The 19,376-nt window shown below is 38.8% G+C and overlaps 1 protein-coding gene across 2 annotated transcripts in view; it reads right to left on the bottom strand.

Moving 5' to 3' along the window:
- The window catches only part of TRPM3 (transient receptor potential cation channel subfamily M member 3), a 292,975-nt gene that overhangs the window by 25,050 nt on the left and 248,549 nt on the right, over positions 1 to 19,376 (bottom strand). The window contains exons 18-21 of one of the 2 annotated variants that reach the window (XM_088054046.1): positions 18,582 to 18,707; positions 12,461 to 12,601; positions 6,948 to 7,076; positions 4,608 to 4,859 (exon numbers count right to left, since the gene is read on the bottom strand). In XM_088054046.1, the coding sequence (XP_087910172.1) occupies positions 4,608 to 4,859; positions 6,948 to 7,076; positions 12,461 to 12,601; positions 18,582 to 18,707 (648 nt within the window). The remainder of the gene's footprint in view (positions 1 to 4,607; positions 4,860 to 6,947; positions 7,077 to 12,460; positions 12,602 to 18,581; positions 18,708 to 19,376) is intronic. The other variant, XM_088054045.1, reaches the window with a different exon arrangement.

The raw sequence follows: 19,376 nt of genomic DNA, 5'->3' as shown, positions 1-19,376 counted from the left end.
ACACCATGGTGGTAACCAGTGAGAAAGGAAAGCTGTGATACTGGCTGGGCTAAAAATCCGCTTGGTGGGGGAGTCTGACAAATGCTGTATTAACAAACCCCCATCAGATAACAGACAGTGAACTCTCTTCTTCTCCACTGTTGAGGGCCTCATTAGCATATGCCCAAGATTAACTAGTGCTTGCAAACAGTACCCATCCTTTAAAAAAAATTTTCTGAAAAATGTGGGACAGCAATCCTACATGATGCTGAATAGATCTGAAGATTAGAAGAAACACTTTTCTAGAAAAGGCCCTCAAGGGAGCAGAATAATGGGCACCAGGCAGGTACAGCAGAGATAACCCAAGGTGAATGTGAAAAAAATTGGGAATTGCGTAAAGTTGCTGGTAAGATCCCTTTAAAACTTACAGACTTGACAGGTCCTTAGAATTGTTACAACTGAGCTGTTCTTCACAATTCTGGACATAACTTTTGTCTCTAGGCAAAAATGAAGTTAAGAATCCTCTAAACCTTATGAGTTTTATTCCCTCCAGTCTCTGCATTTTCTGGCTCAGCTGAATTCAGCCTTCCTTGCAAGAGAGGTGTGAAACCAACCTGCGCCTCAGCTGGTGGCCTTATGGCTCTATAGGGCCCCTGCTGCAGCCCAAGGGCAGGGCTGCTTATGACAGGAGCTGCTGGAAGAGGGACCTACATGCAGCAGATGGATCTGGTACTGCTCCAGGGGTTCTTCAATTTTAAAGCAAACTGAGGTCAGAGTAACACTGGGAAAGCATGTACTGGAGAAAAGCGTGTTGCGGGGTAGCAAGGAGAAAAAGGTATGCTCATGTTTAGAGAAAGACACTGCAGGAAAAAGGCACCAGCCAGGCAGAGGTTGGATGAGAGAGAATCAGGAAGATGGAAAGAAGGAGCCAAGGACAAGTAAAAAAAAAAACAGGGAAAAACAAAAGTCTTGAGGTTCATGAAAAAAGCAGGAAAGAAAGAAAAAAACCTTGGGAACATGCGAGAGGAAAAGAAATGCTTTGAATAATTAAAACCCAGTGAAGTCAATCATCTACATTCTTGTTTTATTCAGAGCATTAATCTCCCCAAAAAATATTCCCTCAAGAAGAGGAATTCTAGATCACTGTACTTCAGAAAGCATCCTGAAATGGGAAAGCTGAATAATAATGTTTAGTTTCCACTGCTTTTAGGGAACAAACCTACAGATAGAACCTGATTCGTCCTTTCTTGTCTGATCAAATTAATTTCAGATGGCAATATATAACTTCATATGATGTAATGTAATAATTATTTTAAAATGTCATGGAAACAAATAAACAAAATGAGTATTTTGAGGCAATTTAAGATAATGTATTAAATGTTTCAAGCATTTTTGGTCAGGAATCACACAGGTGTCACCTCATATTACAAGAAATAAAATTTTTAGTGATGTTCTCTATTCAAGATGCTCATTAGTTTTCTCCTCCTTCAGCTGGGTATCTTCTAAGTTCCCAGTAACTTGTCTGAAATACAATGAAATATATGGACAAGTTTCCACTGACTTTAATGAGTATTGTATCAGATCCTTGGTCTGTGGTGTCAAATTACAATTCCTGCTTTAGCAAGGCAATGGCTATTTCAGTCATTCTGAAGAACTCATCAACCACCTTAAACAAGTGATCAAACACAATTTTTGGGGGGTACAATTTCATTAAGAAGGTGGCTGTATTTTGACTTCTGTATTTACAGAAAGGCTAGGAAATACAGGTATTTCCACACATTAAAGGAACTGATATAACTGTCTCTCTTGACATTCCACAGTCATTTCATTTCTTTCCTCAAATTTCCTAAAGGAAATGAAATCTATCACTGTGCAGAAATCAGAAAAGCACAAGCCTATTATGTTACTGAAATCAGTAGATAATAATAAGCTTGGCTATTCAGTTTACTTCTTGTATCTTCATCTTTGCTTTAACCTATTCCATTTAAACCACTCAAGCCCATTCCTGCTCCTTGCTTAATCTCACTTGCATATTTGTTCAGAGTGGCCAGAGGTAAAACTTTTTACAGCAGTGTAGAGGCAGGTGAAGAGAAAGCTCCTCAACACTGGAAAGATAGAAAAAGCCATCATTTTCCTCCTGAATCTTAAACTTACAATGGAAGCTCAAGAAAAAGGTCCTGGGCATTAAATATGATCTGTTGAGGACCTCAGCAGTTGTGATGTACTTACTCTGTAGAAATATGTAAAACCAATGTGATACCCTTCATAGTGCAGAACAGAACTTCCAACATCATTTGGAAGACAGAACACAAGAAGGTAGAGAGACACGTGATTTAAACAAAAATACACAAGTGAGCCCATGGAGCAGCCTGGAGTCAGCAGGTGCAACTCCCAGGGAGTGCATGAGTTGGACATGAGTTGCACAACAGAGTAAGCTGGTCAGAAAATAGATGTGAGAGGCTGATCTCTGTAACTCAAACTGGTTGTGCAAAGCATGTGTGGGCAAAGGGGATGTGTCAGAGTGGCTGAGAGTGCAAGGAAAGCTGGACAAATGATGAGAACCAAGCAACAGGAAGGCACACAATAGAAGAATTTGCCTCCTTTAACTGCTGCCCAGAGCTTCAGAACAATTTGGCAGCTAAATTCAACACCCTTTGATGCAGGTACTGAGTCCACAGAGGCTAGTGATTTTCCTGCATTTGTTTTCCACAGAAAGTGGAGTGAGGTTTGATTTGTTGTACACACGTGAAAGTGACAAATGAATGAAAATGCTATTAATTTCAATCGCTTCCTTTCTGTGTGACCTGGAAGAAAAATAATCCACTCTTTATACTGCTGGTGGAGTTGGGCTCCTATCAGCCACCTGTAACACTAACTACTAGAAGTTTGTTTTATGTGGCCCCTCTATTACTGAACTGTTACTCATGCTGCCTGTGTTAGCACCACAGTTCTGAAAATTTTAGTGCATGTAGCTGTGAAAATAAAGCAGAGCAGAAGGGTAGTTGTTTATTCAGAAGTTTTATACACTGTGTAATGTGTAAGCCCCAGTGACCACCAGATCCATTGTCAGAAAGAGAGTCCAAATGCGGCAGGAAGGAAACCTGCTAAGGCAGTGTTTTTCCTTTGATCTATATTCCTTTCTCTGGTCCTGATGTCTTTTCACAAGAACCTCCAACAAGAACTGTTGAGTATTTTCACTATGGAGCTCTGCAAAACCTCATGACAACCTCCTATAGGCTTTATTGAGGCAAGGGCTTTCCAGGACATAACAACTCAACTATCACTTTCATATTTTCCCTCAGTCTCTCTCCCTAACTTTTTTCCCACAAACCTGTTCTTTCTTTGTCAAACCCACCACTGAGGGCTTGCAGGAGAAAGCTGGAAAACTGAGGGGATAAGACAATGGTTCCCTGTTGGGCAGGGTGTATTCCAAGGGAGGCTCCTGCCCTCTCTACCAGACACCTGTCTTCCAAACCAAGACAAACTGGATGTATATTTTTCATTTCAGTTTTATACCTGCTCACTGTGCCTGTTGTGACCAATGTAATATTGAGGAGATATTGTAGTCCATGGTCCCTTTTCTTATGATGGTGAGGATGAATGAAGCCTTTATTTAAGGACCATTGCAAGATAAGTACAACAGACAGCCTGTTTGGACTTCCTGATTATCATCACATAGCAAACAGACAGCAGTAGTATTCCATCTAGATGAGTTAATATTCAGTTTACTATTTTTCACTTAAAGCCAGCTTCAAGGGGCTTTAATCTAATTAGAAAATTCCACACCTTAAACCCCAAAATGCATGAAAAAGACATGATTTACACAAGAAAAGCTGGATACTGTGTGTGAAACATGAACACATACATTAGCTACATGTACAGGTATCCAAATATCAGGGATGTGTGCATATCCATCTGTAAATCCAGCCTTTTTCTTTAACTGAAACAAGCAAAATGCTGCTTAATAGCAACATTTCAATTGAAACATGAAAATTAAAAATTCAAAAGTCAAAAGTCACGCATGTGGAAGCACGTGTCTCTTGATTCCTTGTGCATGCATTTACTATTACACAAATTGTTAATATTCCTGCTGTGGTGTGTATAGTTGATGTGCCCAGGGCACAGAAGTTGCACTTAGCAAATGGATTTCTCATCTCACAAGGACAGACCTGAATTGAATGATGGAAGAGCATGTGAATGTGGATCAAACTATAGAAGGGTCATTCTTAACCATGACCACTGTAGTTTTGAACACACCGTGACTATTACAACACATTGAGTCTCAGGGTACTACACATCTGAACAACTTTTTTTTTACCTTAACAAACCACCTTCCTTTATAACCATCAAATCTCCTTTGCACTTTCTGTAAATGAAGTACAGAGGGGTGTAGGGTGGCTCTGCTGTTGAAGAGTGATCTCAGAGAGAGACAAACAATACATCACCTAACAGAACAGGAAAAACCTTGATTCTGGAGGTTTTGAATCAATAAAGCACCGACTTCAAACCGGTATGGAAACACTAATGTGTAAAACAAAACACAGGTAAATCTGCAGCAATGTCACTGGCTAGGGACACTGAGCCAAGAACAAGCTGTCAAGCAGAAGGGGCTCACCAGCTCCTCTTACCATTTTCCCGATCATCATGACGTAGGGCCCCAGGTACTTGTTCACGCCGAAGATGTCCAGCAGCCGGATGTACCAGTAAATGATGTTGACGCAGTAGATCACGCGTCCGTCGCTCCGGAGAGGCAGGTCCTGCAGACGGAGAACCATCCCAACAGAGAACAGCAGGATAGCTATGAGGTCGGTAACATTCCAGTACTCCTGGAGCCAAACTTTGACTTTTTGCAGCAGTTTCCCAGGCTCTGACATGAGGATCTGAAGGACAGAGGAAATGGAGAGTAACTGAGCTGTCCTAAAGTTGAAGAAATCTATACTAAACAGATAGATATATGCTACACAGGCCAAAAGCAAAGCTGATAGATGCTTGCCATCTGAATATCTCAAGTACTCTGTTTCTTTCCCCCACAAAATTTTCAATTTCAAGCATTCTTAAAATGCGACTATGTGCAAAATACTTTAAAGTACAAAGTGATAGCTCAGTCTAAAATCCTCACCTAATCAGAAGCAATATGTGCATGTATTTCTGTTTTTCAAATGTATTAGCCATACTTAGGGTCTTAGAACAGAGGGCAAAATACAGAAAGATTTTTTTAAATCAGAAAATTCACATTTAAAGAAGCTGTAGATTTAGAGAAAGTTATATTAAAATGTGTGTCAAATGACAAAAAATAATTAATAAACATAAAGCTCTGCATCAGAGATTTAATACAGAGAGATATTAGATACTACTTGGGCCTGTTTTTGGAAATTAAGTCCCACAGCCAAGAATAAAGGTCACAAAAATAAATAACCTTACCTTATTAATTTATTGTCATTCTTCTTGCAAGATCATTTGTGAAACTTGATTGTTTTCCCAAACTACTCTTAAAACTATAATTCAAGTGATCTCCATGAATAAGTCCTACTTTTTAGGGAGTTAACAAGCTGTTGGTTTTCATTTTCTATATTTAGCCCAAGAACATTTGAGCAAACTCATATAGTTCCTCAAACACGATGAATGTCATTCTTATAATTTGTTTTTGGAATGAATTTTAGCCTCATCTGTGAACAATTCCATTATCTGCTTAGAAATCAATTGTGACAAATATTTTTGGTAAACTTCTGTGGAAAGGACAGTTTGGGGTGAATGATTAGACAAAACCCAGTTCACACAACTCCTGTCTGCAGCCTCCCACCTGCTGAGCCAGCAGTGCATTGACTCCACAGAGTCCTCGTGTGGCTACTGCCACTGCTTTCCTTTCCCTTAATGACACATTCTCATGGGCCACTCAAGGAGTGCCTTTTCCTCCATTCTTTTTATTTATAACATAGCATTTACCATACAGAGTCAGAAACCTGTCTTTGAAACCTGTCTTTGAAACCTAAGTGTTGCAAATCCACTTTTAGTCTAGTCCTGCAGAGTGCTGGCTTCAGAATGCACAAGCAAAACTGGCAACTGGTTCAGCCCAGGGGTACAAATGTGCTATTCCAGCTGAGGTCTGTGGGACTCACATTTGCTCACACTAGGGCTGAATTGGGCTTCTGGTGTCACTGTGGAATAAATGCAGCTTTGGCTAAAGGGGACAGCATTAGGTGGGAGAGACCATGAGGGGCAGGGTTACACAGAACCACTTCACTCACTCTATAGACTGAGTGTACCTTAAATGCTCTGTCTCTGCTCTGTGTGTCTGCTTTTGCATCCTTAGGGGGATGCACACTATTGCTTGACAAATTAACAAAAAATTTCAAGAGGCGTATTTCAAGAAATTTATCTGACCTTTAAGACTTGTCAGAAGATCACCCTGTAGTTGTGAGTGCTGTTAATGAAATTTGAATGCAGAAATTTTGTGGAAGAACAAGAAGGTAAGAAGGAAAGAAAGAAGGAAAAAGAGAAGGACAGAAAGAACAGAAAAAGGAAAGAGAGTAAGAGAGAAAGAAAAAGAAAAAGAGAGAGAGAAAGAAAAAGAAAAAGAGAGAGAGAAAGAAAGAGAAATAAAGAGAGAAAAAGAGAGAGAAAGAGAGAAAGAGAGAAAGAGAGAAAGAGAGAGAGAAAGAGAGAAAGAAAGAAAGAAAGAAAGAAAGAAAGAAAGAAAGAAAGAAAGAAAGAAAGAAAGAAAGAAAGAAGAAAAAGAAACTGCTATTTTTGAAATTAAAGAGGATAGATATTTTTTCCTGCTTTTAAAAACAATCCATCTGCCTTTCTGAAAAAAAAAAACAAAAAAAAAACCACTTTTATGATAAACTCATTCATAAAAATGTACACTGAGAAAAATACTAAAAACAGATATTAAAATTAAAAAACCCCAAAACATCAAGCCCTATGCTTATTCCTTTTTTATTCTTTCTTGGTTGGGGAGAATTTACCTCTCTCATCTTCTCTATTCCCAGAGTGAAAATGTATGAAATGACAATCCACTCCTGAATAGATGGCCAGCGATCCATCTTCACCAACACAATGTAGTTGAACAGCATCAAGTACCCTATGTAGGCCAGCTGTAAAGGAAAAAAATACAAATATGAGTTGTCACTATCTATACAACTGAGCCAGTTTCTTGGGTATGATTTGATATTCCTGTTTCTACTGTAGCCAGGGTGTCACAGACAAAAGAACAATAAGACTCTCCTGGGTTGCCTGAGAAAGCTCGCATTGAGTCACATACTGTATGGAATCTGCAAAATACATGCACATATGACCAGCTATATCTATCTCCTCAAAAAAAACTTTATTAATGCAGTTCCCTGGGATCATCCCACAGTGACAGCAATTCTAATACCACTCTGTCAACTACCCAATCAAGTAAGCTATGTGAAGATTTCTCTGTCATCTGCTTCTAAAAGCCTTCAGTCCTCCAGCACCGCTCTGTGTTTTCCCCCATCGTTCACCTAATCTGGGCTGAGTCTGGCATTATGAGTCCAGATTTTAGGCATTATTAGAGGTCTGTTTACACAGTGTAATGCTGACCAAATTTATAGCATGTTTCCTCCCCAAAACACTACTACTCCTATTCCTGCTGCAGTAAGGAGCTGGGCATAGCCATGAATCCATTTGCATCATAGTTTTTGCAGATTTTTAAGTGGGAATGTTTTTCTTTTCCTTCCTAAATATATTTACCTTCCAGGTTAATTTTTCATTCATAGGAAAGTATGAATTCAGCTTTTAGTTTATTTTCCTTTGTTTTTTTGCATGCTGAATGTAATTAAATGGTCTGTCAAAAAAAGACAAATCAGCCCAATTGCATCATCAAGTTCATCAAGGTCAGAGGAACTCAAGTGTCATTCTGGAGCATGGATTCCACTCTGGTTTGTGGAGGCCAGAATCCAACTACCTGTCTACTTTGCCTTTCAAACAGCAGCCCTATAAGAAAATGCATCTTAAGACTAAATATAAGTCAGAGAAAAGATGAGTCAGTTCTGTGCATGAACATTTAGTCATTGTGACAGAAAGCTGTAATACATACATCTATATTTGAATTCAGTTTATCTCTCAGCTGTCTGTTACTCACTGTTGCATACATGGGATGTAAGCTGAAACAACCACAGAGGGCCTTGAGACCTTTGGGTAGGATTATTTAGATGTTCTGCACATCACAGAATGGAGTTTATAGTCCTATTGTATTTGTTAGAAAATGTCACTTCCACTCTTTGTAAAAGCCACAGGATTCTGGCTTTTGTTCCAGTTGCTGGCTGAGGACACTCAATAGAATTTGTTCTATTGACCATAACTATCATTATAGAGGAATCAGACAGCTGAAGTACTACTTCTTGTCTGCATAAAACAGCGGAGGAAATGATCTCATTTGTCTTTCAGTTTGAGAGGGATGATGGATTGCAATACAGGGTCGGAGGCTGCTCTTCTCCTACCACTCCTAAAGGAAATGGAGAGCAATGTGGATGTAGACCAACACTTAGGGTGACACTGGGGTCAGCAGGACCCTGGGCAGGCAGAACTGGATACACATCTCCCTAGTGGAAACAGCACCTTCTAATATGGAGAAAAAGCCAGGTGGTACTGTTACTCAACACTCCTCTTAGACCTTATTGATTACTGATTATCGGGAAACCTACTTCAAACTGCTTCAGCAGCCTTTGGTGAGCACTTGCAGCCAGTAGGGCAAAAGAATAAGGACACTGAGGTTATAAAGGTGACAGAAATTGCAAGAATCTAACTGTAACTAGCTTCTTTCTGGTTTTCTTTAGAAATGCTGGCTTTTCTGGTTTTGGTTTCAGTGGATTTCTTTATGTCAATTCAAACTTACTCAAAATTGTAAAACATTTTTGCTTGACATAAGAACCTTGATTTGTCAGTAAAATTATTGTGAAATCTCTCTACTTTAACCCAAGAAACAAGTCCTTCAGATAGTGAATGACACCCCCCTTCTTCCTCCCCACACTTCTAACTTGCTCTCACCTTCCAGGAGGCTACACTGATCCAACACTGTGGTCAGACTTCAGTTTAGCTGTTCATGCTGGTACTCAAGATTCTTTAAAAGTGCTACTATAGAAGTAGCTGAACCCTGCTTTTTCTTGTTTTTGCCTGGCTTGACAAAGAGCTAGGAGCTGCCATTGTCACCTTTGAGGGCAGTACTGGAAGAAACTAAAGAAAGAAGTGCCTATTAAGAAGTTTCAAGGGTGGATTTCACCTGGCCCTTCTATGCATGCAGTCCCATTCTGTAGAAAATAATGGAATACTCATCTTGGTCAAGGAGAAACCTGGAAATTGTACCAACAGGTTAATGCTTCAAGGAGATCACTCTCCTCTTTTCTGATTGATTGCGATAATTAAATGATCATAAACTGAAGTGGTCCCAAAATGCAAAACTTAGGGCAATGCTTTTTTGATGTTTAGAAAATGACTTTTACTTGGAGCTTAATTCCTCTGCAGCTTTCTTCTTCAGAAGAGATAGAACCTTCCTGCTTATATCTCAGCTAATGCTAGTAGTGGTAGTGATGCTAAAAGATTTTCCTTTTTATGTATTTTTCATATATTCGTAGCTTTTTAGGCTACTATTAAATAGTTATATATAGTTCCTAGTATTTTTGCTACCCTTTCTCTTAGATTTTAGAGTAGTAAGTTAACGTTCTAACACATTCCTGAAATACTGTTGAGTCTTATTCTTAAGAGGAAGCCTGGCAAGGAGCAGGCTTTTGTTTCCCAGATCAGAATCTGAGGAGACACAACATGAAATGGGGCAAAGAAGCCCTGGACCAATTCCAGTGGGGCAGTATCCAGGGAAAGTAACCTAACCAACTACTCTTCTAATTGGACAATATTTGTTAGATATGGTACTTTGTAAATCTTATAAAAATTGTAGAAATCCAATGCCATGTAAGCACATTGCCGCCAGGATACCTGAAAGCTTCCAATAAAGGTCTACTTTTTATTTTACTATTTTAACACTGTTGCAAGAGTTTTTTGACATTAGGACAGTGGGAGTAGTCAACAGTAGGAGAAGATCATCCTCCTCTGCTCACGCAATCTGTGGGATGAAACATTTGCATCATGGTTTCCAATGCAACGAAACAGAACAGAGCAGTTGACTTTTGAAATTGCTGTGTGCCTAGAGAGAAAGGCTAAAGTTGGTGGGGAGTTGCTTGTTGGTTTGTATTGGTTTTTGGGTTTTTTTGGTTTGTTTTTTTTCTGGGATTTTTTTTGAGAAAAAGCTGTCTAATGTCTGCTGAGCTAAATGTTATTTACTCAAATACCTCATTTAACTCACTCTTGTGTATTTGAAGAATGAAGGTGAATACAGCTATATAGTAATAGAGATAGGTAACTGAAGAATATTCAAATTGTTTTAAGTGGTATGCAATAGCCATAGGACCTTTTACATGCACTTTGGACAGTGGAACGTAAAATTCAAACAATTTCTTTTGAAATCCATGAATATTTGCGCCTCTGTATTTGCAAAATTGTGATAGGCTGTGCAATTTTAACCCTGCTCTGAAACTCCTTTTGCTTTTAGTCTTCTGGAGTTCTCAGTATACACAACAGGTCAAGCATGGCAGCCAGAATCCACCTTAACTTGCTCTCCAGGTTCAGTGTATCCAAGATCCAATGACCGTGATTGAGACCTGCCTAAGGACATACAACTGTAGGAACAAGTCTAAATGGAAATGCAATATTGATTTCTCCCTCCCATTTAAATATTGAACTAACAGGGAAAGCTAGGATGCTTCTTTCCATTTGCAGTGTAAAGACTTTTCTGTTTGTGCATAATACACACTGCAATTGATAATGAGACTAGGCTGCTGATGAGTAGCTTCTGGACTTGTGGGCTTGATTAATGTATGGTGGCCAAGGAGCTGAGCAATAAGTTACTCCCAGATGTTAAACTACCTGTTAGTCTACAGGGTCCATCACAGTAAAGACTTGATCGATGTGAGTTGTTCCCAACATCTGCAAGGCGATTTTTCTTATAAGAAGTCACTTGCAGAAGGATCCATTCTTTGTGATTTGCTGTGCTCTCAGCAGAATGATGGAAAATATGACAGGGAAAAAACACCTGAAACCATCTAACCAATTCCATTGGGTTGAGGCAGGATTAATTCCAGTGTACCATAATGGACGTGTGTCCTGATAAAATAATTTAGGAATCACTAATAATGGAAAATCCAGCATGTCCTCACATAGTTCATGACAGCACTTATTACAGCAGTTAGAAACTGTTTCCCAGCTTCTTACCTAGAACTGTCTGGGTGTTATTTTTTCTCCTATTCAGCAAGGATTTGGAGGTACATATATTTGAAAACTCTTATATTCCTTCTGCAGACCTTTTTCTTTTTTTTTTTTTTAACAGAGAAATCATCCTCACTTCCTTAAACTCTCCCCTTAAGTCAAGCTTTACAAACCTCTTGAAAAATTTGTCTTTTTTGTGGTCTTTCAAACCAGTCCACACTTCTCACATGACACATAAGCTGAACTGGGGTGGAACACTCCAGCCAAGAAGACTGAAAGGATTACTTTCCGTGATCTTTTTTGTTTTATCCTTCTACATTCTAGTGCAATTTGTAAAATAACTAATAATAATTAAAACAAAAACTAATCTCTACTTCCAAGTTTTGAATAAAAATATCAGATAGCACCTGATATAGAAGAGAACTTAATGGCATCCTTTCTAATCTCTGCTTCCAGCTTGATAATGAATAATTAATATCTACTCTTGATGACTAATTGTCAAAAAGCTTTTCATTCACATGGTAACTTTAATGTAGCAGTTATTAATTTAGCTGTGAGAAAACTCTGGGAAGTTTTTGGTACTGTTTTACTGCAGTTGAAATACATGACATAATTTTTTTCTACTCCTTCTGGAAGGTCTGTTTCTTTCTAACACAGGGAGAATATATCAGGTTTAACCTGATTTGTCCCTGAAAAATGTACATTAGCTGTCAATCATGTCTTTGATATCTTGTGGGTACTTACATGCACATCTTCTCTGAGAGACACACCACAGACTGGCCAAAACAGAAAAAAAAAAAAAAATGTTCCAAGCGAAGAAGTGCTCTCTCTTTTTTTCTTCAGTTGTTAGATAATTAATATTTTGACTCAGACCACTGGGCTTACTATTGGAAGTAATCCTATTTTGAATTCTCCTATAGGGAATTCCTTGGGAGCACTACAGCAAACTTCCCCTTACCATTTTATTTAAATAAAAACATACAAATAATTCAATTTTTAGCCTGAACAAAATGGTAAACTTTAAAAGTCATGGAAAGGTTTGCAATGCTAGCAGACTTTCACCAAGTGTTTTTATTTAACTGTTTATGTGTAAGCCCTCCAATACATATAAGTGTAGACATCAGTAAAACACAAAAGATGATCTAAGTCAAATTTCAGTATTTGTACAAGCATTATTGATATAACAGTAAATATTTCTTACGGTGTAAAACCAAAACTTCACGATGGGAGCATTGTAGAATTCGTAAATCTTTCTTCCAATAGGGATCATCCTGTGTCTGCTCTGAACTTCTTCATCCTCTTTCTTTCTTGAGGACTCTCCATTTCCCCGTCCCAGCATTGCCTACAAGAAATGATATATTGGTGTTTCTTTCTTTATGGAAGAAAAATGACACTGTTTTTTGAAATATCAATAGGAAACTCTTCTTGATCTCTAGATAAAACCAGTCGATCATAACTAGGCATAAAATGGTTTGCTTTCAAATTATCTTTTTTGCAGGAAGGCTTCTGTTTAATACTTTGAAAGTGGAAAGCTATAGCTTTAGCCTCAACCCTCAGCTTGGGACTGACCGGTGAACAAAAAAATCAAGATGTGGAGAATATTTCTCCTCTTTGTTGTATGGACAAAACCACATTTACCTGACAACAGCATTTTGTGGTGTACTTCTATACAATAAACAGATGCAGACAGGAAACAGGTAAATTTTGGTTTTAAACAAAGAGAAGCTCATAAGGCAGAGATTGAGAGGGAACAACAAGGGAAAAGATGAGTTGGTAGTCACTGAACTAGAAGCAAAGAAGACAGTGGCACTTTTAAAGTTAATCACTGGACCTGTTTCAGGCCATGATCCCACAGTGAAGCTTACATGGATGCAAGAGGATATACTAGCAAAGCTCACTGCTGCAGAAAGACCTTGGATTGAAATATCCATGTACATGATTGCAGCTTCTTCCATAGTGAAGTTCCAGACTGCTCATGCATTGCCTTTGCTAGGCTTGATCTCACGGTTACCACTGCAATTCAGACCCACTGAGAAGCTACACCAAGCTCAAGCAACACTTACATAAGAAGTTCTCTGCTGTGAGTGCAAGCCTAACAGTCAAAAGAAGGTAGCATTTTGTTTGTTTACCCTTAATTTTCATTATCAGGTGCAGACAAGTGGAAGGACTAAACTACAACCACTGAACTTAGTGCTTAAAAGGAGCTCCTCTCTATCTGAAGTGTAACGTGACCTATTAAATGTTCATTCTGAAGCAATTATTTAGTGAACAGTAGACTAAGACTGGATTTTAGCTCATTGTGCCCTTTGCAAGTTCTTCCAATTTAGTGTGTGGATGCACCTCTGGAATGCAGCACCCTGCACATGAAATATTTGCAAGAATTGAGACATACCTAAGTATGCAGGGACTGCATGATGATGCATTTGCTTCAATGCTCCCATCATACTTTTCTATAAATAGATGAAGGCACCCTTGTGCTTTTATGTTAACTGAAGCAAACTTTCACCACCTGTGAAGATAGCAAGGCCCTCATCTGCAACTTAAATGGTGGAAAACTAAGGGAGCAATTAGATGCCAGGAATATGGTCATTCCATAAAAAGGTCCTTCTAGTGTCTCTCTGTAGCTGTGCTCTCCGACTCAACAGGATGTACAGCACATACTTAACTAATTGCTTCAGGTGAGCTATCTGATCAGGTTCTAGAGCCCTGCAGGAACTGGTGATGCACTCCTCAGGTATTTAAAAGTAGGAATCACAATCTAACCTTTTCTTCCTTTTTCTTGCCTATTGTGGAGCTATTCACGGGTCTTTTTCCTGTGAAATAGTAATTTGTAAGGGTCAACTTTTTTCAGTTAGTGTAGATATTTGTAACATTATTAGGACTATGCTTGGTCCCATATGGCTCTTTCTCTTTAATTTAATTTATGCAGTTAATTTTTCCTCTAATGTTATTACTTTCCTTGCGCACCCTTATATTTTTGAATCTGACAACACACAGATCTTGCTGTGCGTATTTTCAATAAAATTCAAAAAATATTCAGGACAGAAAAATACTGCACTGAAACTAACCTCCTGGGACTGTCTCAAAAACTAAAGCCTACTTTGACCAAGTTAACCTATTTCCTTTAGCTTTAATGGAAGAACAGCTGAAGATTTTTAATTTAATTTCCATACATACAGATAAAACATTACCCATTAAAAATTTAAATGTACCTCCTGTTGGCTCTCACAGAGCAAGTAAAACACCTTGAAAGTCCATCAAGACTTTTATAAAAAAGAAAAAAGACAAAGTGGCTGTTAAGCAGAGAAGGGTTTTTATGGTTACGAGACCTACTGAATATAACTACAGTAACAGAAGTTACACAACCTCCACAGAAGATACCATTACCTGAACTCCACAAAATCAAAGTGATCTTTTGATCCATATAATTGATTGGTTGTTTTTTTGTGGGTTTTTTTTTTTGTGTTTTTTTGTTTGTTTCTTAGTTTTTTTGGGTTTTTTTGGAAAAACAATTTGAATATGATCTGAATGCTTTGGGAACACTATAGCCCAAAAAGGTAGTAATTTGTTTGCTTTCCTCTACTTACTGATGCTGTTCAGGGAAAACTACCATCTGGAGCTACAGAGTTTTCCGTAGCTTTTCCCAAGGCTTTGTCTCTGCTGTCCTCTGGTGCTCAGAAATTTTGCAGCAGAGTGAAAAAATGAATGCTGTCTGCTTTAACAAATGAGCAGTGCCGTGCTTTAATGAAAGGGATTATTTTACAGAGTTCAAATCCTTCACTTGTAAATTTTACAAATTCTGAGTCAGACTTAATTCTCAATTAAATCAGTGACTTGCTGATGTTTTTATGATAATGCTCTTTAAATATCTGGATTTATGCTTTAGCTTATGAATTCTGATTTCCTGTTTGGTACTGCTTTCTTCTTGATAACAATGCCGTATTTTATCTTGTTATAATTATTTTTGAATGAATTCTATCATATTATACTACCTTCTCCCCTCCCCCATGCTACAGATGGGGAATTTCTCTGAGATGGCTAGGGATTAGGTTTGACCTGATGTTCCTGACTGTTAATTATACCTCGGTATTAACAAACTGAAAAGCTTCCCCATTAGAAACATCCAGAAATAACCTAAGTAACTGTGTTAACAGAATAATTGCAGTGCCAAATGTGAACAAATGTTTTCCTTGGAGTGGGATGCAGTAGGGGTGGGAACAACTCAACACACTGCTCTGTGTGGGCGGCATCTCTTTCTCTAATACATGATTTTGTCCATGATTCACCATGAGTCATGCAAGGTAAGCTTGACAGCAGCCCAACCTCATTGTGAAGTACAGTACAACTGCATCAATTTAGCCTGAAGGGATTGATGTTTGCATAGTTTTTACATGGAGATTTTATTAATCTGGTTTTTGTTGTTATTGTTGTTGTTGGGCCAGATTTTGTTTTATGTAATTGAGGACTGTTTACTGATAATGAACTATCAGTGGAAGTTTTCAGTTGTACATTTCTTGCACTAATACAATCCTATACCATGTTTATGTGTTTCATAATTAAATAATGGGAATTCCATTCTTTCTGGAATGAATACAGGCCCTTCCAGTTTCATCCTGAGTGAAATCTACATATATATAGGGTTCATAGAGAACTGATGCAGAAATGATACATAGCTGTGTGGAGACACCTCCCTCAGCACACCCTGCTGGATCCTACACTGTGTGTCAAAGGGCCATGGTAGTTGTCCTAGGATTACTGTGCTCTGCCCTTAAACACTGGTAGGAAAATGTTCTAATGTCTTTGATTACAGATGTGTAAAACCAGATTTTTCGCGTGCTTGGTGGTTACAGTGAGCACACAGGAACACCAGGAGCTCAGTCATCCTGTCTGCTGAGCAGGGCAAAGAATACAGACCATGCCAGGGCACATGTGTGGTGGTATGGAGGGTTTCCAAACTCCTTGGAGGAAGAGAGAACCTCTCCTCATGGAGAGAGTCAGCACTTCTGCCTAGTGACCATCAGCAGTGTCTCCCAGTTCTGTTTTCCAGATGAGCTGAAGGGGTGCTTTGTTGCTGGCAGGGGAGATGCTGTGAGTCATATTCCACTGGGAAGGGTGAGTTGGGCCAGGGGCACTGGGACATGGATCTTCAGACTTTTCTGTGTTAAGAACTGTATTTTTAGTGATATGATTAGTATTTGGTTATTTCTTGCCATTGAGAAAAGGCTACACACACTGCAGATGAATTAATGTGATCCCAGAGGCCAACAGAACTAGCTTTGCTGCTGCTGAAAAGTTCTCAGACTAACTCAGTGATGCTCATGGAAGTCCAAACTTCCTATTCATTGTGGAAAAACAGAGCAAAATGAACACAAGAACAAAAGAGACACCTTTTAAAGGACTTAGATGAGTTATTCCGTGTTCTGAAATAAAACTATTTACCAAGGAGCTCTAATACCCAAACAATGAGGCAGTGAATAAGGTTAAGGATGCTCCTAGTTATGGCTTCCAGAATCAGGGTTGTTCTGGGAGGAAGGGAGACTTCTGGGGTTTCTGACTGACGTGAATTTCAGCAATTAAGGCCTTGATTAAGACGCTGTACAAATAGAAAATATCACTGGCCTTTAGACTTTAATGTCCTTCTACTCCTCTCTGTTTACTATTCAGGATCAATGACTGTCAGTTCCATATATAAATTGTGGTAAATTTCTTGGTGCTGACGAGCACTGATGAGAGCAGTATTCAAATGTGTTTTTGTGAGTAGCTGCCACAAGCCTGTTCCTTAGCATCTAGGTGTTAAAGAAATGTGGGCCTATCACTCTCATGTATCTGTTATAAAGTTAAAAGCAGGTGTGAATAGCAAGTATTTTACAGTGAATAAACACATCTTCATAGTATATCCATATGTTCAGTTACCCACCAGGCCCTTGAAGAAGAGCATAAAGCAAATACATACTTGCATGCAGGTGCACCCATGTGGAGACTTAACTTCACTGTTGCTGTAGGCTGCTGATCACATTATTCTGTGCAAATGAGGTGTAAAATAGTGAAAAGATGACTGTGGCCCTGTACTGTCACACACTCTACATAAGAGCAGTACAGAAAAAAGAAACTGATTCCTTGGCCTGTCTTTAGTCACCTGGGTTTTGCAGTGCAAGACACACAGGAAATCAATGAGCAGACCTTGCCTAGACAAGACCTCTTTATCTTCATTTTAGCAGAGAATATGGGTGTAACATGATTAATACAGACACTTGAGAAGTATTCATTTGGAATTATTAGAAGGAGAATAAGGAAGATTATTTCAATTATATATTATTTGCCATAAAAGGAATTTTGAGAAAAAAATGATTTTTTTAACATCACTTCTGTTTGTTAATCTTTATGCTGAACAAAGCTCAGGTTAGGTGATCTATTGATTCAAAGTTCAACAATGGATTAAAAATTTATGATATCCCAGCACAATAAATTATTAATCTTATTGAAATATTTATAAGGTATCCTTAATATACTAAAGGGGCTAAGAGGAAACTTCACAAAGGCACTTCCCGAAACATCTTTGAGGCATTCTCTGATCAGTGGAAAAGAAACCTGACCTTTATGCCAGACCATTTGACTGGCTGGAACAACATGAAATTTCAGTCTAAAGTAGTTTCTTATATTTAAAGTATGTCAGGTGATTAAATGTAACTGCCTGTGGTGTCTAACCAGAGACATGCAAAGATCTCTCTGCTACCTATTTGCCTCTCCTCACCACTGAGGGGCACCTGTGTGAAACAGGTGTGTTAGAAGTTCTACAGTATAGTATAGATGTACTCTGTACCAAAGATACTGTTTCTAAACTTGCTGGACTCCACAGGAAGAAATGTTATTTTATAGAAAATTTACGAGAGCCTGAAACTTCACGAGAGTGATACAATGAGTTTGAAGGGATTAAGGGAAGAGTCAATGACGGAACAGAGCAATAGGACTGTCAGCACATGGAAGGGAGAAGAGGGGGAACATCTAAGGTTCATCTGGAATAGTGGATCCACTGCACACATCACTTACTTGCAGCAGGAGTAGTCAGAACGGGAAAAGGAAACAGTATTGAAGACAAGAAACCAGGAGCTGGGATAACTACAGTGAGATGGAAAACACATCTTCCCCAAATTTCTCCCCATTGCCAGGTAAAAGGCAGCTTGCAAAGAGCTTTGATTTGAACAGGCACTCCATAAGGGGATCAGAAGCCAACGGTTAGTAATTGCAATCAATAGCTAATGAGCAGAGAATGCCCCACTGCTGCTATTCTGGCTTCTGGTCCTTCCCAACAGCCGGGTTCTTGCCTGCAAACGGGTCCTGTAGGTGAGTCTTGTGGGCTGCTCCTTCGGCTTGCCTGCATATTGGGTCCTGTAGGCAGGTCCTTCTGCCTGCCTGCAGTCGGGGTCCTGTGGGCAGCTCCTGCTGTTTGCCTGTGGGAAACAGTCTGGGTTTTTTTGTTTTTGTTTTTTGTTTTTTAACTTAACCAGGCAAATCCCTTTTATGTCTATGCCTCTACCCTGACCAACTGGGGCTGAGTTTTAAGCATTTCAAAGACACCAAAATCAAACCCAAACAAATCCAAACCAAAGTAGACTAAGGCTGATGTAATAGCCTGTATGATAACTGCCCAAACTACAAAGTGTGAGAACAAGAGACAGGAGGTAAGTGACTTGTGTAGTTTTCAGAGCTTTAACTGTCTGACTGTTTGTGGTGTAAATTATTCCTCAAAGGCTATGTTATTAATGCTGACAAGTCCCTCCTTGCACAGTTCTGTTGAGTTGTAGAAGTGGAGCTGTCTAGCTGCTTGCTAATGTCTTCAGTAGATTAAAAACTGGATGTGTGTTTGTGTTAAAGGCAATGACCACAAATACAAAAAGAATTTTAGAGTAATTTTTTATATTTTTTTTTGCCTGTTTGCACACTTGCTTATTCTCTAGTGCAGTCAACTAAAATAAAAAAAAAAAATCTCTGGCTGCCATGAATCTTTGGGTGTTTCCAACCAAAGATAAGCCCTTTTCCACCAGAGAGGTCATTTATCATGACTGAGTGTTTCTAAAATCTAATTCACTTAGTTCAGACAATGTAGCATCAAATTGAGT

Source organism: Pseudopodoces humilis, chromosome 4 (assembly GCF_049639895.1).
Source record: "Pseudopodoces humilis isolate 2021_Gansu_Grassland_sample_001 chromosome 4, ASM4963989v1, whole genome shotgun sequence".
In the NCBI taxonomy this organism is placed as follows: Eukaryota; Metazoa; Chordata; class Aves; order Passeriformes; family Paridae; genus Pseudopodoces; species Pseudopodoces humilis.
Note: the sequence above shows the minus strand (reverse complement) of the source record. Positions and strands in the feature narration are given on the sequence as shown.